General features: G+C 37.9%; 1 protein-coding gene across 1 annotated transcript in view; it reads right to left on the bottom strand.

The window, feature by feature from the left end:
• The window catches only part of ARHGAP29 (Rho GTPase activating protein 29), a 70,499-nt gene extending 51,263 nt beyond the window's left edge, over positions 1-19,236 (bottom strand). Inside the window, exons 1-2 of the mRNA XM_055339983.1 lie at positions 19,104-19,236; positions 13,195-13,431 (exon numbers count right to left, since the gene is read on the bottom strand). Coding sequence (XP_055195958.1) covers positions 13,195-13,399 — 205 coding nt within the window. The 5' untranslated portion in view covers positions 13,400-13,431; positions 19,104-19,236. The remainder of the gene's footprint in view (positions 1-13,194; positions 13,432-19,103) is intronic.
• Positions 19,237-25,409: the final 6,173 nt, after the last annotated feature.

The following is a 25,409-nucleotide window of genomic DNA, read 5'->3' on the forward strand; positions in this document are numbered from 1 at the left end:
TAGCATAAAAGGACAAAGATGAAAAATTCTACCATTATCTGTCAAATATGCTGTTCATTAACCATACTATCCAGAGGTGGGGGGGGGAAGGTGTAGGCAAGGTGGGGAGCTGAGTATATTAGGGCAAAGAGTACTCCAGGAAGAGACAAAGAACAGTTTAGAGGGTGATGGAAGCAGAGAGAATATAAGTGCTTTCAGAAGAAAATGTGACTCATTCATCCAAAGAATTTTAACAACGGAAATATAGGAGAATAGGTGCTGGCTGAAGCAACCTTGGAAATGAGAAGTCTATAAAACTAAAAAGCAAAGGAAATGCTATAGGAAAGTACTATACTCTAGTTGATAAAATGTTTTCAGTGAGGGTTCAGGTTAACAATTCTGATGTTGCTAGAACGTATTCACTGGAATTGAAAAACTGTAAATGGATGGTGGAGGGTGGGAGCCAGGGATCTCACTGTTAGAGTAGAAATTTACAAATAAACAGGAGGGGAAGGCTATAATGATTCATAATTGTGGTAGGTTACAGTTGGACACTTCAGTAAGAATTCATGTTTAGCTTAATACAGACACAGGTGGTTACAAATCGAAATATTTACAGATATGTTGTATTTACACAGGTTAGTATACACACATATATCTCTTTGCTCTGTCTGCTGAAAGGGCCTAAAAGAAATGACACACAGTAGCAACAAGCACATGTAACCACTCTGTTTGGTTTCTTCTATCATTCTCTAGAAAAAGGAACCAAGGCCCCTCAGGGAAATGGATGATTCTAGGACTGGGGCAGAAAACATACAGGATGAGTTAGGCACATCTAGAAAAGCCAGAAAGTAAGAGCTAAGAAAAAACTAACCCTCGTACTGAATAAGGTATGTCAAGGGTACACAGGAGCCAGCTTAAATAGCTCTAAATGGCTAAAGCTAGAACAATTTGAACAACAAATAAAGTAGTACTAGATTAAAATTCAAAGTATAAAGAAAATATCCATGACTACATACTGACACAAATAAATGACTGAATAAGTTAGTAAGTGGAGGAAAAGAGACAAATCTCTTGTATAGAAGAATGCCAAATAATTTACAGAAATATACTATTCTCAAGGAGGTGGAGCATACATATAATGACTTTCTTCCAAAGAGTATAGTAGAGAAAGGGGGACAAAATGAGTAACCTTAAAGTATACTTTATTAAGACAGGTGATCAAGGTCGACATTAATAGTGACATATCATGTTTCTAGTATTATTCTTGATAGGACTCATGATGAAAATGGCATTTACATCTGTTATTTTCCTCCCAATATCCCAATCTAATCATGAGAGAAACATCAAACAAATTCTAATCAAGATTCATCCTACAAAATTCCTAACCAGTACTCCTCAAACTGTCAGGGTCATCAAAAATGAGCTAAGTCTGAGAAATGATCACAAGCAAGGAGGGCCTGAGGAGACATGAGAATTAAATATAATATGATACGATCCTAGAAAAGAGACATTAGGAACAATTTATGGAAATATAAATAAAACTATGGGCTTTAATCAGTAATAATGTATCATTATTATCAAATATTGGTTCATTAACATATGTACCATACTAATCTTAAGATGTTAATAAATTTAAAAAATGTATATAAGAATATTGGGAACTCTCTGTAATACCTTCTCAATTTCTCTGTAAATAAAACCTGTTCTAAAAATAAAGTCTAGGGGATCCCTGGGTGGCTCAGTGGTTTAGCACCTGCCTTCGGGCCGGGGCGTGATCCTAGAGTCCCGGGATCAAGTTCCACATCGGGCTCTTTGCGTGGAGCCTGCTTCTCCCTCTGCCTGTGTCTCTGCCTCTCTCTCTATGTCTCTCATGAATAAATAAGTAAAATCTTTAAAAATAAAATAAAAATAAAAAAATAAAAAATGAAATACAAATGGGTAAGAGATATTAGAAATTTTATGTACTTTTGGAATTTTTGTCCATAAATATGTATTACTTTTATAATTTAAAAATTCATTTATAATTTTCTTAATTCATAGAGAAAATGTGCTATAGAGTTTAAAGAATTATCTTAAATGATCACTATCTAGATCATCTATTTTAGAATTGTCGACGTTAGTTTGCTCAGGTTTACTTAGTTGAGACAATATAGCTTGGTGGTTGGTTAAAGCATTATCTCTAAAATCAAACTGCCTAAATTTGAATTTAAGTTCCATGATTCATAAACCTTGGGTGAGTTACTTAACCTCTGTGTGCCTATTTCCTCACCTGTAAAAGGAAGATAATAGTAGTTACTTCATAGGATTGTTGGATTCAATGAGTTAAAACATATAATGCAATTGGAACAGTGGCCAAAACATAGTAAGCCCTTCACAAATGTTTACAGCTATTTTAGTTAACTATTTTTAGCAGAAATAGTTTAATAACAAAGGTTAAGTCTGAAATGGAACCTAGTAGCTTTGAAATACAAAAGAAGTTCTGGAAATTAATATAGCTTGAATAGTTGTAAAAAAGTAACATAAACAAATTCTATTGTTTAATATATACATGTGTGTGTATATATATTTATAAAACAAAATAATGGTAATGTTAATGGTAATCCTTTGGCCTACTTATAAAACCAAGGTTGACTGATTACTTAATATCATAGAATTATACTGTACTATTTTTAAAACCTAACTTACATTAGTCTTAAAAAAGAGAAAGTCGGTTATCTCTATTCTGTATTCTGATGTTTCACAATAAAATCTACAAATATTAATACACTTGGGGAATACTATAATAATACTTTGCCTTATTTTATTTTTTAAGATTTTATTTATTTATTCATGAGAGACAGAGGGGGGGGGGCAGAGACACAGGTGGAGGGAGAAGCAGGCTCCATGCAGGGAGCTTGACGTGGACTCGATCCTGGGTCCCCAGGATCATGCCCTGGGCTGAAGGCGGCGCTAAACCGCTGAGCCACCCGGGCTGCCACTTTGCCTTATTTTAAAGTCTCAGGTCGAAAGAGCTTGATTTTTTGAGTGCCCAACAACCATCAATATTCAAAATCTGTACTGGGCATTAAGATGGAACTACAAAATACTAATGGCTTAAGTGCCTAAATAAACCAAGGTAATAAATTCTGGCCTTTTCAAGAAAATTAAATATGTGCAATTAAATATATTTCAAAACTATTATATGTTTTTCAATTTTCTTAGTTTTAATTTCTAACACAGTAAATAGTAAACAGATACAGCCCATATAAACAAAAACATTCAGGATCCTTGATAATTTTTAACAGTGTAAGAGGTCTTGAGATTTCTTGCTATGGGATTTTTTTATTTATTTTTATTTTTTTACAATAGTCATACAGAGAGAGAGAGAGAGAGGCAGAGACACAGGCAGAGGGAGAAGCAGGCTCCATGCACCGGGAGCCTGACGTGGGATTCGATCCTGGATCTCCAGGATCACACCCTGGGCCAAAGGCAGGCGCCAAACCGCTGTGCCACCCAGGGATCCCTTGCTATGGGATTCTTAAAAATCACTGAAAAGTGTGCCTGGGTGGCTTAGTAAATTGAGTGTCTGCTTTCCACTCAGATCATGATCTTGGGGTCCTGAGATGGAGCCTCATGCCTGGGCTCTCTGCTCTGAGGGGAGTCTGGTTCTTCCTCTCCCTCTGACCCTCCCTACCCCCCCACCCCCCACTTGTGCGTGCTCTCTCTCAAATAAATAAAATCTTTTTTTAAAAAAACCTCTCCAATAAATAAAATCTTCTCAGAAAAAACACTGCAAAACATTCCAGTAACTGTTAATATAAATGTTTTATCAACTTGAAATTCTTTTTTTCCTATACAGAAGCCTTTATAAACAGATATTGAAGTTGTCTCAAGTAAAAATAGTAAAAAACAGTAACTGAATTATTTAGTAATGAATTTCAGAAGTATATCAAATGACCCTATTAATAATTCCAATTCCCAATTTAAAAATGTTAATTACAGATTCATAAACTTTCCTGAGTTAGATGAGTCAACTACTAGAACATCAGTATATCCTGATACTGCTTCAAATGGTACTTTATAAATTAGCAAGCCCTTAATTATGTTTTATAAGTGGTAAGAAAATTTTCCGTGTTTACCAAATGTTCTTTTCCAATATAATAGGCTAAAGCTACTTCAAATTATTTTTATGAAGCAAAAGCCTCTTAAACTTTTTATTTTTTTATTTATTTTTTATTTTTTTTCTCTTAAACTTTTTAAAAAGGTTTAAGGAGTTTAAGCAGCTCTCTAACGAATACTAAATAATCTTCCCACTCCACTCTACCGAACAATAGCAGCAATCAGCAATCAAATGAGTTAGTAACCGTTCTTCCTTAATACAGAAGAAAGCTGTAAGTGGCTGACTGGTGTGATAGAAAACAGATCTAAGGGCACCTGGCTGGCTCAGTGGGTAGAGCATGTGACTCTTGATTTCAGAGTTCTGAGTTCAAGCCCCCCATTGGGCATGGAGCCTACTCAAAAAAAAAAAAAAGAAGAAGAAGAAGAAGAAAAGAAAAAAGGGGTGTCAGGGTAGCTCAGTTAAGCATCTGCCTTCAGCTGAGGTCATGATCCCAGGCTCCTGGGATGAAGCTCCATGTCGGGCTCCCTGCTAGTGGGGAGCCTAGCCTGCTCCTCCCTCCTCCTTGTGCTCTCTCTCTCTCAAATAAATAAAATCTTTTTTTTAAAAAAATATTTTATTTATTTATTCATGAGAGACACAGAGAGGCAGAGACACAGAGGGAGAAGCAGGCTCCTCATGGGGAGCCTGATGCAGGATTCGATCTCAGGATCACAGTCCAAGTCAAAGGCAGACGCTCAACCACTGAGCCACCCAGGTGCCCCTCAAATAAACAAAATCTTAAAAAAAGAGAGAGAGAAAAGAATAGATTTAGATTAAGAAATTTGGGTACCAAAGCTTATCCTCCACTTCCTTGAAATGATCTTGAAATATACAACTCTTAGTTTCTCTTATCTCAGATTTATCATTTGTAGAACAGAGTTAGTAAGAACACCTGTTCTACTTTGTGTAGTTGTGATTATCAAATAAATTAGCAAAACTGCTTTACAGACTTATTATATATAAACAGCTATTATTTCTAGTAAATCTGTAAGCCAAACTAAATACTTTTGGTAATAGATTTGTCTCACACAGAATTACACTCAACAACAAGTACACATACAGCAAAGTCCCACAATATTTTGGCTAATGAAAAAGAGATATTAAAGTTAAGTTTCAGTTTCATTTTATACATAAAATCTAAATTAGTAATTAATTGGAAATAAAGTTTTAATAAAGGATATATTTAATAAAGATTTTTATACTTACCAAGTTATAGTAGTCATATAACTAAATACAAGATCATTTTTAAGTTTTATAGTGTCCATATTGTAAATGCAATGAAATTTATACCACAAAGGTATTACATATGAAATTATAATGTTCAGCCAAAAGCTTAATACTGTTATCTAGAAGAGTAAAACTCCTGTATCCCAATGTTTGTTTATCTACTATCCCTGTAATATGGTAATCTGAATTTTAATTTATTGTTTCACTCATTTGTGCCATTTATTTTGTTTCATTCAGCTTATCAAGTGAAAACAGATTAGTCAGCTCCACTTTTTGGTTCTCATGCATTAACACAATACCACAGTGTTTATATTGAAAACACTTCATGGAAATGCTTAAGTAAATAAATGAAAAAACCATGGTGTTTTCCTTGATTTTAAAAAACTGACAATAATTTTTAAAACGAGTCTTATTAATTTAACTTAACCTCTTTGGGAAAGCAACAAAAACAAGGAGGAAAATAAGTTTCAGAACTTATCACTAGGAAACTCCCTTTTTTTTTGTTGTTGTTGTAATGATTTCTGAATTTATAGGATAAGAGCAAAGTCTAAACCGCAGCTTTCTTTATCCAGCCACTTGGGGACTGTAAAAATAACATTAGCTGACATTTTAAAACACTTATTCTAGGAGCTTTACATATATGTACTCTAATCTTCACAACATCCCAGGGATGTAGGTATTATCTCCTTCCAACAGATGTAGAAACTGAGGCCCTGAAAAGATAAGTAACTTGTTCAAGGCTATATACAACCAGCAAGTGCCAGAATGAGGATTCCACCTTAGGTGTTCTCACTCTAGAATTTGTGCTTTTAATCACTATGATATGTTAACATGATTAAAGAAGATACAGCTTAATGACAGGTACTGTGCAGTCTGTGATTTAACAGGCTTTAACTTCTAATCAAATATGCCAATTACTATTGTAAATGGTGTTAAATTATGTAAACCATTCTAGACAAGTAAAAAGAACAAAGCAGTCTCCTAGGAACTAGCATACATGTCATAAATGAGCTACCTGTATTTCATGCTTCATTCCTCAAAGATTCATTTCTAAGTCATAACCTACCAACATTTACCTGAACTTCTCCTAAGTGATATCCATTAGAAATCACTTCTGGAGAGGTTTACTTCTAAAAGAACACAGCAGGAGGACTATCTGAGACTAGCAATGTAATGTTTCTAATATTTCACAAAATTTTTGGCACAATATAGTGGATGAAAGTTAATTAATATTCATCAATGGTAAAATTAACTCTACTGAAATTTGTCTGAAATAAATTTGCACATCCTCCTATATATTCACCAGGGGAAAACAGAGTTAATCAACAAGACAGGATTTTAATTAAGACTGAAGATTTATGCAGAACTTCCCTCTCACAACAGAACATACTATTTAATGGCATTAAACTTTTTATTTAACTTCTACTCAACAAAAAGTGCTTTACAAAGTTAACATACCTCTTCTGACTATAGTTCTGCCAAATTTAGAACCTAGACAAATTCATCAGAAGCTATCACTTACAAGATTCAGTTATGTTTTCACAAAATAAAAGGGATATACTCAAATCAGAAAGCTTTTTTTTAAAAAAAGATTTTTATTTATTCATGAGAGAGAGAGAGGGAGGGAGAGAGGTGCAGAGACACAGGCAGAGACACAGACCGAGGGAGAAGGAGGCCCCATGAAGAGAGCCCAATGTGGGACTTGATCCTGGATCTCCAGGATCAGGCTCTGGGCCGAAGGCGGCACTAAACCGCTGAGCCACCCCGGCTGCCCCAGAAAGTTTTTTTTTTAATTAGAGAACTTTATCTGAAACTGATACTAAAGTTTTATCTTCCTTGCTAGCCTATTTAATGAACAAAACAAAAACAAAGCACTACTATCACAATAGTAAACTTTTATTAAAATCCAGTTTTAGAAATAGTGTATTAGATAAACTACCAATTTTCCTTAAAATATATTTTACACCAGCAATGGATACTTCCAAGCACTGAGGACCAGAAAACTTAAGTAATTCACACTATTCTTTCTAGCCCAATTAAAAAGCCTCAAACCTTTCAAATTCCCAAGTGTTAAGGCTCCTGGAATGGTGTTCTACCTGAAGTGAGGAGATATGTTGCAGAATTTAAGATTATTGTGTGAACTATAAGAATACTTATGAATTTGTTCTTTGGAATTAAGAACCTCTTATTCCTCAGGCAGACAACGAGAAACCTGAAGTGGTATTCATACAGCACATATGTTAATCTGCTAGTGTTATATTTAAACATACATACATATCCATAATAGAATGCCTTCAGCATTTTAAAATAAAATGTAAAATTTGGCTCTGTAATTATTCCTAATGCATCTTAATGACACTGGATAGAAATCTAAAACTTCAAATTCCATATGTGCTACTTAATACAAGACTACAGGGTAACCTCCTCTTGGAAATAAAAAGTGGACAGGGAATCAACAAGCTCTATCAGTTATGCTATCAAAGCATGAGTTTTCAGTCATCTAATGTCCCACATTAAACTCTCCATTTTATTTGTAAAAAAGAGCCCACACAAACATACCTACTTTTACCACAGAGCTCTTTAGTAGACACTTATTTTCTCTAATCAGTTCCTCAACAGCTACGGCAATATAAACTTTACATTAGACTCACTTGGAAAATTTTTCACAAATACTACGTTTTAGAAAGTTATCATAAAACTTGCATTTAAAAAAATCCTATAGACTAGTAGAATGCAGATGTCCTCTAAAATGCATTATATAAGGGGCACCTGGGTGGCTCAGTCAGTTGAGTGTCCATCTCTGGACTTTGGCTCAGGTCATGACTGAACCCCTGTGGGGCTCTGCATTTAGCAAGGAGTCTGCTTAAGATTGTCTCTTTCTCTCGCCCTCTCCCTGCACCCCCCACCCTGGTCACATGCATGCTCTCTATCTCATTTTAAAATAAATAAATCTTAAAAAAAATAATAAAATGCATTATATATAGTTGGAAAACAAATACTTGCCTGTCTTCTCCAGCTCTGAACTCTCGATATTCAGAACAATGTAGAATCTCCAACTCCAATCGAATTTTGAATCACAGAATTATAAAACTGGTAGTTATCTGGTATAGCACCTCATTCTTAAATCATTAACTGATTTAAGCCATATTCCAAAACCAGTCAATAGCAGAATAAGGCCTAGAACCTAGATAATGTGATTTCTTTTCAGAGCTCTTTCTGCCTCCATTACTACTGATTTTATCAATTTGTATAACCTGGCTGGAAACTGATCTGCTGGTTCAAATCAAAAAATGGAATGAAAGCTCTGTACTCTAAAGGCAATTTAAGGGGATTCCATGCAGACCCCAAAGTTCCTATTTCTAAGTAAAATTTTCTTAAATTTGCTCCAGTTACAACTTTTTCTAGGTTTCTTTTAATGCTCTGTCCAACAGAAATTTCTGCAATGATGTAAATATTTATACCTTCACTATCCAAAATGGTAGCCACTAGCCACATATGGCTAATAAGCACTTGAAATGTGGGTACTACAACTGAAGAGCTGAACTTTTATTTTAATTAAATTTAAATAGCCACATGTTTCGATATTAGCATACTGAATAATGCAGGTCTAGATAATCCCCATTAAAAAGGGAATTGGCTGATGAAATAATGAACACTGAGCAGTATTTTTTTTAAAGTACCTGCCATGTGAAGCAGTTGAGAAAGCATGTAAGGAACACATCATTCTGCATTTATAACCTCTGGATTCTGTATGAAACCACTATATAGCAATAAGAGGCTCATGAAATTACACAATCTAGGTTATATATACAACTCATCTGTGAAATGGAGCTAAAAGTTAGCTAAAATGGAGCTAAGAAATTACACAATCTAGGTTATATATACAACTCATCTGTGAAATGGAGCTAAAAGTTACCTTTGTGGGAACTCTGTGATTAAATGCTGTTTGTATGTAAAAGTACTCTGTGAAATGCAAAGCACCATATATAACTAAGTATCATTTCTATAACTAGTTCAAGAAAATGAAAATGTGGCTATAAACCAATCACTAAGCTATTTATCTAAACCTAGCCTCAAAAGTATGATTGAAACTAAAGCAATATTTAAGTGATTTTGCACATCTCTGCCTCATGACAAACATATATAAAGAAAAAGGTATTTAAATTATACCAAAAGTGATTTAACTGTATACCTACATTCTAAATTCCTAAAAGCTAAGTTTTTCACTTTATAACAGCCAACTGACATGAATTAAAGGGTACTAAACAATGTCAAAAATCTGGCATCCTTCCTTTCAATGAAGCAAAAGATACAATACTGGCAAGGCGACTACCAAGGCTTCCTCACTCCAAAAGAAAAACAGTGAAATAGCTCTTTTCTGTCTGGTCAGTTTATGACCAGGGTAAGAGTAAAGAATACCAGATGTGCAGGGAAAGTTCTCAATACCCAGAAGACAAAAGTATAGCCTACATCTAATTGATAGAAACATATAACAACAATACTATCTCAAATAATTACAGAATTTTAAACTTTTTACCTGGTTTCCTGAAGATTATATCTTGTGTGATTCTTATAATTTTATTAAGGAATAGTCTGATACTCTAACAAGCTGAAATTCATGATCAAAATTAAACCCAAGCATATTATTATATAGTATTCTTATTATTTATATTGAGGTTAATTTATGTTTATACATATTCCCTTGTTAAAGAAAAACAAATAAAAAAGGTTCTATCAGTGCAAAATTAGTATATTTCCAGATTTTATTTTTTTAAGGATTTTATTTATTTATTCATAGAGACATAGAGAAAGAGAGAGAGGCAGAGACACAGGCAGAGGGAGAAGCAGGCTCCCTTCAGGGAGCCCAACGTGGGACTTGATCCCGGGACTCCAGGATCACACCCCGGGCTCCTGCACCACTGGGGCTACCCTCCAGATTTTAATAATATTGATCCAAAGACAGAAAACAAATTATTGTTAAATCCAAGATATGTGGGCAGCCCGGGCGGCTCAGTGGTTTAGCGCTGCCTTTGGCCCAGGAGGTGATCCTGGAGACCCAAAATCGAGTCCCATGTCAGGCTCCCTGCATGGAGCCTGCTTCTCCCTCTGCCTATGTCTCTGCCTCTCTGTGTGTCTCTCATGAATAAATAAATAAAATCTTAAAAAGAAAAAAAAAAGAATTAAAAAAATAGTTTTAAAAAAATCCAAGATTTGAGATATCATACATATATATACTTTTATCTCCGACTGAAGAACCAAATATTAAAATCAATCCAAGGGTAAATAATGAAAATTCTCTGTTCATGGCTTACGAATGAGAGTTGGTTATCCAAAAGATGGTTTTTACATTTTTAAAATGAATTTACCAGCCATAAATGGCAAACTTTTTTATTATTAGCAATATTTAAATTTTGAAGCACTGGTTTTCTTATAAAAAGAATATCTTGAAGCACCTGGGTGGCTCAGTTGGTTAAGAGTCTAACTCTTGATTTTGGTTCAGGTTATGATCCCAGGGTCATGAGATCAAGCCCTGCATGGGGCTCTGTGCTCAGCAGGGAGTCAGCTTAAGACTCTCTCACCCACTCCCTCTGACCCCCTACCCCCTCTACCTCGGGTGTGTGCTCTCTTATTCTCAAATGAATAAATGTTTTTAAAGGGGCATATCTTTATAAATTTTTAATATTAAATTTCCATAAAAACTATATTTCCATATGCATACTTTTATCTCAAGGGGTAGTCTCCTTTTGTCATCTTATTTATAAATTTTCTCTTTTCTCACTTAGGATCAGCTTTCAATCCTCTTCTTTCCTAGTCTCTGAATTATCTATTCACAAACTGAAATTCACATGAAAAAACTGAAGATAAAGAGGTGTCCAACTTGTTTTAAATTATTATCATTTTAAATCTGTGAGACAAAGGATAAATATGCAAGATCAGGATTTGTAAATGACATAAATCTCCTGAGGAAAACAAATAAAAACAAATAAAAATCCTAACTAAAAATCTTATTTATATTAATGAGCACTTACTTAAATTGATACATTAAAGAAAATCAGATTTTACCCTAAATTGAGGTAAATGATTTGTTCAATCAAGGTATCATTTTAAATTTCACTTTCAAAATTAGTCCAGTTAATGAACTTATATCAAAAAGGATGACTTTTACTATATGTAAATTTAAAAATAAATTTAAAACAATTAACCCAGTTAAGAACAGTCTTTATTTAAAACTAGACTTCTTTAAAAATAAACAGCAGGGATCCCTTGGTGGCGCAGCGGTTTGGTGCTTGCCTTTGGCCCAGGGCGCGATCCTGGAGACCCAGGATCGAATCTCACGTCAGGCTCCCAGTGCATGGAGCCTGCTTCTCCCTCTGCCTATGTCTCTGCCTCTCTGTCTCTCTCTGTATGACTATCATAAATAAATTTTAAAAAAAATTAAAAAAAATAAAAATAAACAGCAGATGGTGTTATTTTGATAAGAAGTTTATTCCCAGTAGAATGCTTAATATATTTAGAATAACTTTCCACAATAAAAAGAAAACTTTATTACCATTTAATCAACCATAATTAGACTTTAAAATTAAGCTATTAAAATGAACAAGAATACAGGCAACTTATTTTTAAAATAATATTATATATAGTCACAAATCAGGATTGCTTTAAGGAAAATTCAAACACTAAAAATTTGAGGCTACAATTCAAGTCCAGTTATTCTGAGCATTTCAAATTGAAAACTAGGTTAGACATAAACACTTGAAAGCAGCATTCAGTACAAGATGTGATTTTAGTCTTTTTACTAGAAGACAGATCAGAAAATGAATATGTATCTTATATACATAGAAAATAAAGATTGAACTCGTATGTCTATGATGCCCAAGGAGGTCATAGGAATATTCATTTTCTACATCCAGACCTACCATTATGAATATAGGAATGAATTATTTATCACAAAGAATGGGGGCTGTATCTTTATTATCATTGCCATCAAATTTGAATATAAAACATTTAATATAAATTAAAAGTTAAAAGACTCAGGGACTGGGCAGCCTGGGTGGCTCAGCGGTTTAGCACTGTCTTTGGCCCAGGGCATGATCCTGAAGTTCTGGGATCGAGTCCCGCGTCAGGTTCCCTGCATGGAGCCTGCTTCTCCCTCTGCCTGTGTCTCTGCCTCTCTCTCTCTCTCTCTCTGTCTCTCTCATGAATAAATAAAATCTAAAAAAAAAAAAAAAAAAAGACTCAGGGACTAAGATCAAGTTGGGGAATCAAGATGTATGCTGCTCTTTAGAAGAATCGAGTCTTGTGCTCCATTATCCATTTCTAACTAGACAGAGATTATCCCTTAATTGAAGAATAGGTTATAGAACAGCAAAACGAATTAAGTATGATTTTTGAGAAAAAAAATTCACTCAAATGCAGTGATTCTAGATTAGATTTTAAGAATAATATGGAAAACTGCATTGAGGCAGAAGTTTCCAAAATGTAAATGATAAACATTAGTCTGCTTATTAAAGGCTAATCAAGGCACTGTGTTACCATTAATGAGAAGGTTGAAATCCCAACGATCTAAAATTCTCCCATGTCAAATGGACCTAAAAGAACCAAAGACTGAGTTCTGTTTTTTGTATTCTTGTTCCCTCACACTTACCGTTTCTATTAAGTATTGCACTATCACTGATGATAAAATAGTTTACACCATAACACCAAACATTTGAGGGGGAAAGTCACAAAATAACTAAAGCAGTATACCCTGTTCCAACCACTGTGTATGCATTTATCTGCAGCTAGGCTGGCATTTAAAATTTTATAAACTATCTAATAAGAATGCTAAGAGAAAATAGTTGACAAACCTGAAAGAATAGCTTCTTTCAAATATAGTAACATATGTGAGAACTTCCTGATATCATTCACCAACTCCTTGATGTAATCCGGATCAAAAATGGAATTGGAACTTATAGACTTGAGCCCCATTTCAGGAGTTGTAACATCAGTAGAGAGTTGGCCTGATGACAAAACGCGTTTTTTCTTTGTCTTTTTCTGTTTGTGAGCAATCATCCTTCCATCGAACAGTCAGAAAAACGGAAATCCTTAAGTGGAAGGGAGAAAAAAAACAAGAGAGAAACGCAAATACCACATCAACCGGGGAAACATTATACGAGGTTTCCACAAACAGCCCATACCCCACCTCAGTATTCTATTAAGGACAACAATAAACACTGTACTACGAATTTATTTATTAAGTGCTAGTAATCTTGACAACTCTTATATCCAAATTACTATTCCCTTCATTTCACAAATAAACAACCTGAGCTTTGGAGGTTAAATCATTTGCCAAACTCTCAGCTAAAAAATGATGAACTGGTACTTAAAACCCAGATCTGCCTTGTTGCCAAAATCCATTCTCTTAATAGCTTCTTAACTCCTAGGGTACGGAATTTTTTTAATTGTAAAAGTTGTTCTGAAAAGTCACTTGGCGGAAGAACACACTCTACTTCCATGACATCAGCTTCAAAAATAAAGATGCAATATGAGCTGTAACAAAAGAAAAGACCTGTTTTCAAAATCCCCTCCATCATTTACTATGTCTGTCCTGACAAGCTGTTAATCATCTCTTTATTTTGGTATGCTCACTTATAAAACGGGAATACCTACCTCGTGAGATTATTGAAAGCATTAAAAGAGACAATAGTATGGAAGTGTCGAACACATAAAAGAAGTTCAATTACAGTTAGTTCTCAATAATAATACATACACACACACACATATTCTAGATGATCAAGTTTCAGCAAGAGTATTTCTTTTTCGAAAACAAGTTCTAAGGGTACCCACCAATCTGATACATCCTGATTAGTTGAACAAATAAACGTCTGAATATCGGAGCAATATTTTTGGTAATTTTAAGATGGTATAGTAAAACCACAATCTTTTGAAATGAGAAATATTTATACATGACTTCTGGCTCAGTATTTTCTAAATGTGTGACCTGTACAATTTTGCTTACAGGCTGTGTGAGAATTAAAAGGGGACACAATATTAAAAGACCTCACATGTAAAACACTTAATCCTGACACATAGTTGAAACTTAAGAAAATCTTAAGTTTCTGTTTCATCTTCATATTTTACCTCTCCAGAATTGAGAAGTCCTAATTCTGTTTGCATTTCTTGAATCAGAAAGGAAATTACTGGAAGAATTAAGTTAGCTCAAGCATTATCATTAAAACATTTTTCAAATATATTTTGTCTTCAACATTTTGATACTTTCAAAAAAGGTAGAATTACTAAGAACTTCTGTGAAATTTACAGTAGGAAGTTTTATGTAATATTCACTTTTAGATCATGTGTAAGATATTTTTTCATTTATTCTTTCCTATACCTCACCCAATTCTATAGAATCTGCAGTATCTTTAGCCTATCTACTTCTATCAGTACTATCACAGCAAGTGAATTATCGTCATTTCTTGTCTGAGCTATTGTTACTAGTTTCCTAATGATCTCTCCACATCCATTCTTGTCCCAGTCCAAATGTAGTGAGTACACTATTCAAAACATGAATTCTAGCATGTCATTTCTCTGCTCAAAACTCTTCCAAAGGACAAGTGAGAATCTACTGCGACCTATAAGGCACATGAGATCTGGCTCCTACCTACTTCTGCAATGTCATCTGGAGTCATAAATACTACTTGACACTCTCAACATTCCTGCCACACACATTCCCTTCTCATTTTCCAACAGTATTTGTTTACCATGACCCACAGGAGAAAATAATTTAGCATCCTGAGCCAGTACACAGATTAAATATGTTATGTTTGTGTGTGGTGTGTTTGTTGGAATGTATAAAACATAAAACAGATTCTGGCTTGGGAACCAGGTGATGTGCTCAGATGTTTTCTATCCTATCCCATTCCATTTTTTAAAATTCTGGCTGCAGCCCATCAAATTGAGTTTCATATTCATAATGGGTCCATGGCCCTACAACTTGAAAATAACTATTTGACTCAGGGTCCTGTCTATACACAGTTCCATTTGCCTGGACTACTCCTTCCCCTTTCTTTGCTTATTCTCACCTCAGCTCAAAGATCACTTCCTCAAAGAAGTCTTCCTGGACCACCTCTGCCTCTTTAACTACCATCACCAAACCAGAACAGAATCTTCAGTTAGATGCATCATAGCATCTTATACTTTTCATCACTTACCAAAGTTCAATCGATGATTCATGTTTTCCTATCTAGATTACCATCTCAAGGAAATCAAGACCATGTCAGTCTGCTAACCATGTGTTTTCTGCTCAAGCACAGTGCTTGGTACAGGAGGAAGAACTACTTGAAACTATTTGCAGAATGAACACCAGGTTTATAAATGTGTAAAGTGGTGATTAATTTTTACAGAAACAAAAAATGTTAACTTTGGATTGCTGCTGTGTTTTAAATGGAAAATATATACAGTTATTCAAAAAATCTGTCTATAGGGATCCCTGGGTGGCGCAGCGGTTTGGCGCCTGCCTTTGGCCCAGGGCGCGATCCTGGAGACCCGGGATCGAATCCCACGTCGGGCTTCCGGTGCATGGAGCCTGCTTCTCCCTCTGCCTGTGTCTCTGCCTCTCTCTCTCTCTGTGACTATCATAACTAAATAAAAAAATTTAAAAAAAAATTTAAAAAATCTGTCTATAAAACAGTGTCTTTCAAAAAAGAAAAACCACGCATATACACCTGATAAAGGCAGGATTACATAAAACTGGAATCAAAGTTGGATTTCTATTCTTGTTTCTCTATTTCTGACTATAAGATTTCTCTACCTCTTTAATAGCTTGCAATGCTTCTTTATTCAATACTCTTAATATTTCTGAGAACATAATTTCTATATTTAAGGTAGTGTCAAATCGGTCTAACATTAATCCTTAAATGTGTAGATAATTTCAAAATGAGCCCAGGACAATTTTTTTTTAGTATATAAATAAGTTTCCCCATCAACAATAAAAACGAAATACTCAAGTACCATGTCTGGGCAGCTCTTTAACAAATCACTAATTAAGAAAACTATTCCTAACTTAACATTTTTGTGGCTTACTTAAGCCACTCTGATTAATTTTGACAGCTTTTAGTTTCGTAAATTAGATAATCAGTCACTGTCACTGGTAAAAAAGATGGTTATTAAAGATACATATTGTAAGTTTCAAATAAAATAAGTCACCTAAGCAATTCACCTATTTCACCATCTTCCTTTATGTCAAATTAGTAACCCAAAGTTGTAAACAGTGTTTCAAAGATGCTTAAACATTTTTTACTCAAGACTAAGAAAATCTATAAGCAAACAAAACGGGGGAGGGGAGGGAGGAGCTAAAAAGGGTTATACTCTGCCTCTTGTCAGCGTTATGGTGAGTAACGTACTAATTTTGTTATATGTACTTTACTATTTTTCATATTGGAAACTAAAAAAAGGAAATCTGACAGTTGAAAAAAATTTTAGGGATCCCTGGGTGGCGCAGTGGTTTGGCACCTGCCTTTGGCCCAGGGCACGATCCTGGAGACCCAGGATCGAATCCCACGTCAGGCTCCCGTGCATGGAGCCTGCTTCTCCCTCTGCCTGTGTCTCTGCCTCTCTCTCTCTCTCTGTGACTATCATAAATAAATAAAAATTTAAAAAAAACAAAAAAAGAAAGAAATTTTAAATAGCAAAGTGAATCCAAGTTTTCATAAAACTAAACATGATAGTGAAAAAATTTAGAGGATGTACACTTTCCAAGATCATCCACACTACCTTCCCATGTCCTAAAATGAATATCCTCAATAAAATGTAGTTACTAAACATACTGCAACCGGCAATTTAATTAAATGAGGTAATAATATGGAAAGCACTTAACACTGTACCTGGTTCATCATGAAGACTCAATAACTGTCATTATTACTGGCAGTGCTTTATTGTAGGAGATAATTTTTTAATATACTTAAGTAATGAACAAGATGTGGCTTCACCATAATATACCTGTAGATTCTGAGAAGAAACATAGCACTGGAAACAATTTCAGAAGCTTTAACTGACTCTGTGGAAACCTACTAAATGGCTTCCAAGTGAAGTTTGAACCGTGCAAACACACTATTGAGCAAAATATTTGTGAAACACTCCTAAATCTCATGCATCTCTTCCAACTCAAAACCATCAACATTAAAAACATGTTTAATTCACTTAGCAAAAAACTTTGTAGCGGACGGATTACTGTGCAACACTACTTTCTCTGTACCTTGTAAATTCTAAATAATACGCACATTTGAAATGTGAACACTAACCTAGTACACTGTAACGTGACTTTTCCAAGACCTGAGTAGCCTGTGTTAATCAAATGCCCCATGCCCCATTCATCCTCCCCAAAACAAGTCACTATGTAAGTATTTTCATTTTAGGCAGCAGGTTAATTGAGTGTGAAAGTGCCCCCAAATATTTACTTAATAGTTCCCCTCTTACTATTCCTACCTCAGGAAAAATTGTCAGATATTTCAGAAATCTGCTATTTCAGCACAATTTCTGATTCGGTCAGAATCTATTTAAAGATGCTTTTAAAAAATCAGGGGAAAAAAATCATCCTGAAAGTTTTCGATCACGTTTTTGTAAAGCTCTCCCTACAAAAAAACAAAACAAAACAAAAAAACCAAAACAAAAAGCAGAGGGGCATGTCAAAAGGTTTTACCAGTAACATGCAAATAACTTTAATTTCTAAAGACAGGCATGCAGTGCACATACACTTCATTCCTGTGCAGTAAGAACCTAGCACGTCTAAAAAAGAGGAAGCTGCCCAACCTCCCACGCCTCCAGAATGTCTAGCATTCCTGGCAGGCAGGGCTCGCTCTTGGACCAGCCGAAAGTACCCAGCGCCCAGGGCCGAAGAGCACGCTCCCCGGCCCCGGCCCCATCCCCGTCCCCGGCCCCGGCCCCGTCCCCGTCCCCGTCCCCGTCCTTGGGTCCCGAGGGGCGAACGCGGCGACCGAGAAGAGCAGCCGCGTGGACAGCGACCGCCGCAGGCACCGCCACCGACGCGGCTGGAGAAAGCACCGGCTCCGCTCCCGCCTTCAGGGCGACAGCCCTGCCCTTCCGAAGGCGGCGAGGGGGGCCGAGTCCTTCGTGAGAATGAGCAGAAGAAGATTAACGTGGAGGAGACCCGAGGCTCGGCGGTCCCCGGGGCTCCCGAGCTCGCCCGTCGGGAGGAAATGAAACGAGTCCAGCCCCGAACGCCCGCACGACGGAGCCGGGTTAGCCTCCGAGGCCGAGGCCCGCACCTGCACTCCGGAGCCCAGGCCAGCACCCGGAGGCGACGCCAACGGTCCCGGGATGCAGTCCCGCCCCGCCGGAGCCAGCCCGCCGTCAGCTCAGGTGGCAGCGGGGGTCGGGGCCACGAGCAGGCGCGGGCACCCAGCCGCCGGCGTCCCCCCGCGCGGGCACCGCTGCCTGCTCCGCAGGTCACCCCTTTGCCCCGCGTAAAAGGAAGTCAAAGGATCATGGACCTGCCGCGAGGGCGAAAGAAGTTACAATGCGGGCAGGCTTAGGACCGGACGCGGAGGGAGGGTCGCTACGCCTTGGCCTTCAATGTAACCCGCGTCTACTGCGGGCCACCCCCGCCGCGCCGCTCCCGGGACCCGCAGCCCCGAGGACACCGCCCGACCCCGCCGGCCGCCCCCGACCCCCGCTCCGGGCCGCCGCGTGGGCCACCCACACCCCGCACCGCGACCGTCCGGCCGCGCCCCGAGCCCCGCGCCCCGCGCCCCGCACTCACCGCGGCGCTCCATCCCGCCGCCCGGACGCCGCCGCCCGCCCAGCAGTCACGGCCGCCGCCGCCCCCGCCGAGGGCTGCAGCGCGCCGCCCCCATCCCCCACGGCCCGCGGACGCCCGGCCGAGCCGCCGCCGCCGCCGCCGCCCCAGCAGCTCCGGCCGCCGCCGCGCCGCCCGCTCGCCCCGCCCCCGGCCGCGCCCCGCCCCCCGCGGCCCAGCCCATTGGCCCGCGCGCCCTGGGGGCGGGGCTCCGGCGCCCCGCCTCGGCTGGGGGCGGGGCCGCCCACGCACGCGGAGCGCGGGGTGTCGGGCACCCAGCGGGCGGGCTGTCCCCGGCACTGCAGGACGCGCTGGCCACCCCGTGCGGCTTGCGGCGCGACAGGCGGAGCGCACCTTAGGCACAAGTCACCTGATGACTAGATCTGGCCAGCAGGAGTTTCTCGGATGAGCAACGTACATTTAAGTTACCTCTTGACCACCTGTCCCTCCCTCTCCAACCCCTTTAAGACAAAAACAAGACCTCACACAGGTAAAGTGTAACACAGGCCTGGCTCAACTCCCCGCTGCAGAGGGTAATAGTTTCCACTTAGGCCTAAATTACTTCCTTAAACTGCACTCTCAGGACTCACTGAGAATGAGAAAAATGTCGGAGAAAGATGGAATAATTGAGGAAGGCATCAGGGGCCCAAAGCACGAAAGCTTCTATATCACAACACACACTGGAACAGGCAGTGTCCTTTGTCTCGGTGTTGGAACATTCAGGAAAAGATTGATGGAGAAACAGAGGGCACATGGGGCCGGTGACTGTGGGTAGTGGTGGAGACGGAAAAATTATCACCACGGGAGAAAGCAGAAAAAGACACGGGAGAGTGTGAGGAGGAAAAGTAGAAAGAAAATGAGGGTGCAGACATAGGAGGAGGTAAAACCTCAAACAATGCAGAAAAAGGTGATGACAGAGGAATCGGGAATGAGAAATAAAAGAGAGGAGGGAGAGACTACCTACTTCGATGTAAAAAAAAAAAAGTAAGCATAATAGAACCAACTGGTTGTGAGAAAAGGAGAAAATACCCATTGACAAAGAGAAGGGGAACATCTCTGAACCTTTACAGGAAAGACAATCTTAGCTAAATAAAGCAAATGTGGTCCCTCAGATGCTGCTTGGAAAAGATAAATATGGAAACGCTCAGCTCCTTGGTTACTTTAGCTGCACACTGGATTTTTCAAATTCAATCCATACAAATTTACCCCTTCAAACCCCAAATACAACCGTACTAAGGACATGTCGCAGATACTCAGGAAACGTCAAAACCAAACTGTCCTTCTAAGCATACTTAAAAAGAAAAATGCAGCATGGATTCTCATCGCGGAAACTGATGGTGCCTTGCATGGAAACAAACTAGTAAGAGGAGCGGTCAGGAGTCCTCCGGGCCAAAAGGGGACCGGGGCAGTGCAACCCTGACTAAATCATAAGACTGTGGGGAAGCAATCCGAGGTACTCGTGCAACCTCAAACATCCCCTTATGTCTATCTGAAATGATATGACCCGCTTCGTGCTATCTTATCCACCATGACCCTTAATACGGAGGACTGTGTGCCTCCTCATGATGCCACCAACAATGTCTTGAATAAGGTCCAGTTAAGGAGCAAGGATATGTGGAGAGGAGGCAATGGTGTGACAGAAACGGTAAGGAGCACACAGGAGGGAGGAAACGAAAAAGTGGAGAGGGAGAGAGAAAAAAGTGTGAGCAGGTGAGAAACAATTGTGGAGAAGAGAGAAAGGCAGAGAAGGAAAGACAAAGATGCAGAGACAAGGGCAGGCAAAGAAAGAAAGATGGAGACAGAATAATTTTTTTTTAATTTATTTATGATAGTCACACACACAGAGAGAGAGAGGCAGAGACACAGGCAGAGGGAGAAGCAGGCTCCATGCACCGGGAGCCCGACGTGGGATTCGATCCCGGGTCTCCAGGATTGCGCCCTGGGCCAAAGGCAGGCGCCAAACCGCTGCCCCACCCAGGGATCCAGATGGAGACAGAATAAAGAGAAGAGAGAGAAGAGGCAGATAGAGAGAAAGAGACCTAGAGACTACCCACTGACAGAGAAAGAGAAGAGGGACACGACTCACAGTTCTAAGGAAGTGAAGCTAATCAGGCCCCTATGTTGTTATGTGAAAAAGATAAATACAAGAACTCCAGGCTCCCTGATTACTGGGCTCTACCATTATTTTTGTAGGCCTGATTTTTAAAAAACATATCCATATCCATTCAACCTTAAATATAACCATACCAATTTCAAAAGCACTAGAAATGCTGAAGACACCTAACATCTTCAAACTCCACTGGAGGAGAATGATACACCATGGACACTCACCATGGAAGCGCTCATGACTAAACTGAAGGAGACCAATAGGGAAAGAGGACAGGGTTCTGAAGGCCAATGATAGTAGGGGCAGGGCAACCCCTAGGGAGCTCACGGGAGGAAAGTCTGCCCCTCAGCTCTGCTCTGGCTTAACCTCAAGACCCTTCCCACCAGATCTACCTCTACATCATCTCAAAATGTAATGACTGTGCATAGAATCTGACAGAGAGTGGTTCTTCAATGAATATTAGACAGTTAATAGTAAGGTTAGGAGGGAAATTTTGAGAAGTCTCCCAATCCCATCCTTTACATCTTTAAAAAAATAGATCAATTATCTGTCATCTTCTCCACCCTCGTTCCTTAGTAAGGAGGATAATAACATTTGGAAACATTTGCCAAAATGGCAGTTCACCTTAAAATTAAAAGGCTTATTTTATTAATTCTCCCAACTTGCATTTTAAGTAATCTTATATCACACAAATAATATCTTTCTATAAGTTCACAATTCTTGGCTTATAATTAAATTTTAAAGTGCTACAAAAAAAGAGTAAACCCATCTGTATATCTATTGTAGAAGTCCAACATCTTAAAATGTTCGATGAATTGCAGGAAAAAAATAACATTTATGAAAGCAACATATAATTTAAAATAAGCTACTTTTGTTTTTACCAATTTACATTATTATTATGTCTATCATTTTTTCTTTCTGAAACAGAAACTCACATTCTCTATAATGTTGCTCTTGGGTCAGCTAGTCTATAAAGCCTCTACTTGCCTATTGTTAAGATCTTTTACATGTGTTCTCTGCAGTGTTAACTAGTCAGTATTATCATTTTTGCTAGGTAGGTGTTTTCATATTCCTGACATTGTTTCTGTAGTTTAGGTAGCCTACTTTTCATAACAGAACATGAGTCTAAAAACATTTTACAATGTCTGGAGACATTTTTGGTTATCACAACTGGGGAGGGGGTTGTACTGACATCTAGTGGGTAGAGGACAGGGATGCCTCTAAAACATCTTACTTGCACAGGAGAGCACCCCCCCCCCAACCCTTATACCTCCACTCCTAACAGAATTATCAGGATCAAATAGTGTCAAGTTTGAGAAATAATGTCAAGGTTGACAAACTCTGCTCTAGGCCTAAATAGTAATTTATAAGCAATAGAGAAAACAGAGGAACATGCTAGATTATATCACAGGACGCACCCAGCAAAATCTAGACTGTGGGTTTTTTAATAGAGCAAATAACACAATTTCTTAAATAAATTGCAAGGAAAAAGATGGAAAGAAATCTCTAGATCAAAGAAGGATTAAATTTTTAGATACATCAAATACAGGAGGAATAAATGAGACCAGACTTGCCCTCCTACTATATTCTTTTCAGAACTGGACTACGGACAGCATAGAACTATGATCCGTAAGATATGGGATTGCAAACAAATGAGGTAGGCCCTCAACAGCCCCAACTCTCTGCCTGGAGGCATATTCTAGACCATGGCACAGGAAATAGATAAGCAGAGCAGACTGGGGCAGCTAGAATCTGTAGCACAGGGTACCAAAGAAGAAGGAGGTAGGCAAACGATGAGCTCCAGTAATTTGCACAGACAATTTCTGTTTTTTTCCTTTCTTTTTGTTAAGATTTTATTTACTCAAAAAAGACTGTGTCGAGAGAGGGGGGGGGGGCAGAGACACAGGCAGAGGGAGAAACAGGCTACATGCAGGGAGCCTGACATGGGACTTGATCCTGGGTCTCCAGGATCAGGCCCTCAGCTGAAGGTGGCACTAAACGGCTGAGCCACCCGGGCTGCCCTGCACAATTTCTTTATTCTCTTGCTAAATGCTGCACATGTGTGAGTGAAACCCCACAAGTACGGATAAAGAATTTCTAGGGAGCTGTAACTAAACAGTTCTCAGGGTTCCCACAGGGCTTGAAGACTTCTGAGTTTTCATCAGCCAGAGTTGAAAGACCTGATGAACACTGAAGAAGAGATACCCAAACGGCAAGTGTTAATAGTATAGATTCACCCCCCAAACTTTAAAACAAGCCTCATTCTGTAAATTTAAAAAATTCATATTTATGTTTTTTAAAGATTTTATTTCTTTGTCACAGAAAGAGTGAGAGAAGACCACAAGAAGAGGGAGTAGGAGAAGGAGAAGCAGGTTTTCCACTGAGCAGGGAGCTGATGTGGCTCAATCCCAGGACCTGGGGCTCATGACCTGAGGCAAAGGCTGATGCTTAACCAACTGAACTACCCAGGCGCCCTAAAAAATTCATTTTTTTAAATTCATTTTTAAAACAAAAGTAACAACAATGTGTCATGGCATTAACAACATATACAGAAGTAAAATGTATGATAATAGCACAAATAAGGAGGAAAATAAAACTATACAATAAGATCCTTAGATTATCTGTAAAGTAACATAATATTATTTGAAGGTGTATAATAATAAGAAGAAGAAAATAATAAAAGAAAGCTAAAATGTATATTAAAATCTTCATAGATACATTTAGGAAGCCAATAGAAGACAAAAATGGAATTTTAAGGAGTTAATTCAAAGAAAGCAGGACAAGAATAAAAAGAAGAAAAAACCAAACAGATGAGAAAAATTAGAAACAAACAACAAGATGATAGACCTAAACCCAATCAGAGCAATTATTACACTAAATATAAATACTCTAACACCCCTATAAAAAGGCAGAGATTATCAAATTGAATATGAAAATAAAACTCAACTACATACTGCCTATCAGAAATAGATTTGAAATCTAAAGACTGAGATAGATTGAAAGCAAAACAACAGAAAAAGATCCATCATCCACATACAAATCAAAAGAAAGCAGAAGTAACTCTATTATATCAGAAAAGGAGTTTTCCCAGGGCTAGAGTATCATAATGGTAAATGAGTCATTCTTCATAAAGATATAATCCTAACTAATGTTTGTACCTAAAAAGAGCTCCAGAATATATGAGGCAGGAATGGACAGAAATGTGAGGAAAAATAGACAAATCCCAATGACAGTTAAGACTTCAACCATCCTCTTTCATTAATTGATGGAACAAATAACAGAAAATCTGTAAGAATATAGAAAATTTGAACGATACTATCAACCAACTTGACCTAATAGACATTTACGATAACTCCACCCAACAATAGCAGAGTACACATTATATTCAAATGCCCATAAAATATTTACTAAGACCATATAAATGGACCATACAAAAAGTCCCAATAAATGTGAGGGGGTTGAAATCATATAGGGTATGTTCTCTGACCCAAACAAATTTAAATTTGGAATTAATAATAGTAAAATAATTGGAAAATCCTCAAATATTTGGAAATTATAAAATATACTTTTAAATAATATTTTGAACTGAATAAAAATGAAAACACAGCATTTCAAAATGTGTGACTTACACAGCAAAAGCTGTAGTTAGATAAATATGCAGTTTTAGATGCTTTTATAAAGAAAGTTCGAAAATCAATGATCTAAGCTTTCACTTTAAGTGGCCAGGAAATGAAGAGCAAATCAAACACACAGTAAAGGAAAGGAACTAATGGTAAGAGTAGAAATTGATATGGAAAACAGACAACAGAGAAGAATCAGTGTAACTAAAAGCTGATTTTTTTGAAAAGAGCAATTAAAAAGATAAATAGCTAGACTGATTAAAAAGTAAAGGGAGAAAATGCAAATTACTAATATCACGAATGAAAGGAGAAATATCAGTACAGACTCTACAGATATTAAAAGAGTAATGGGAAAGTTACAAAAATTTTGCCAGTTCAACAACTCAGGTGAAATGGGAAAATTCCCAGAAAGACACAAATGACTAAACCTAACACAAGAAATAGAAAATCTAAATAGTCTTCTATGTATTAAAGAAACTAAACTCATAATTTAAAATGTCTACAAAGAAAACTGCAGGCCCAGATGGACTTAATGATGAAATC

The sequence above is a fragment of the Nyctereutes procyonoides genome, unplaced genomic scaffold, assembly GCF_905146905.1.
Source record: "Nyctereutes procyonoides isolate TBG_1078 unplaced genomic scaffold, NYPRO_anot_genome, whole genome shotgun sequence".
Lineage (NCBI taxonomy): Eukaryota > Metazoa > Chordata > Mammalia > Carnivora > Canidae > Nyctereutes > Nyctereutes procyonoides.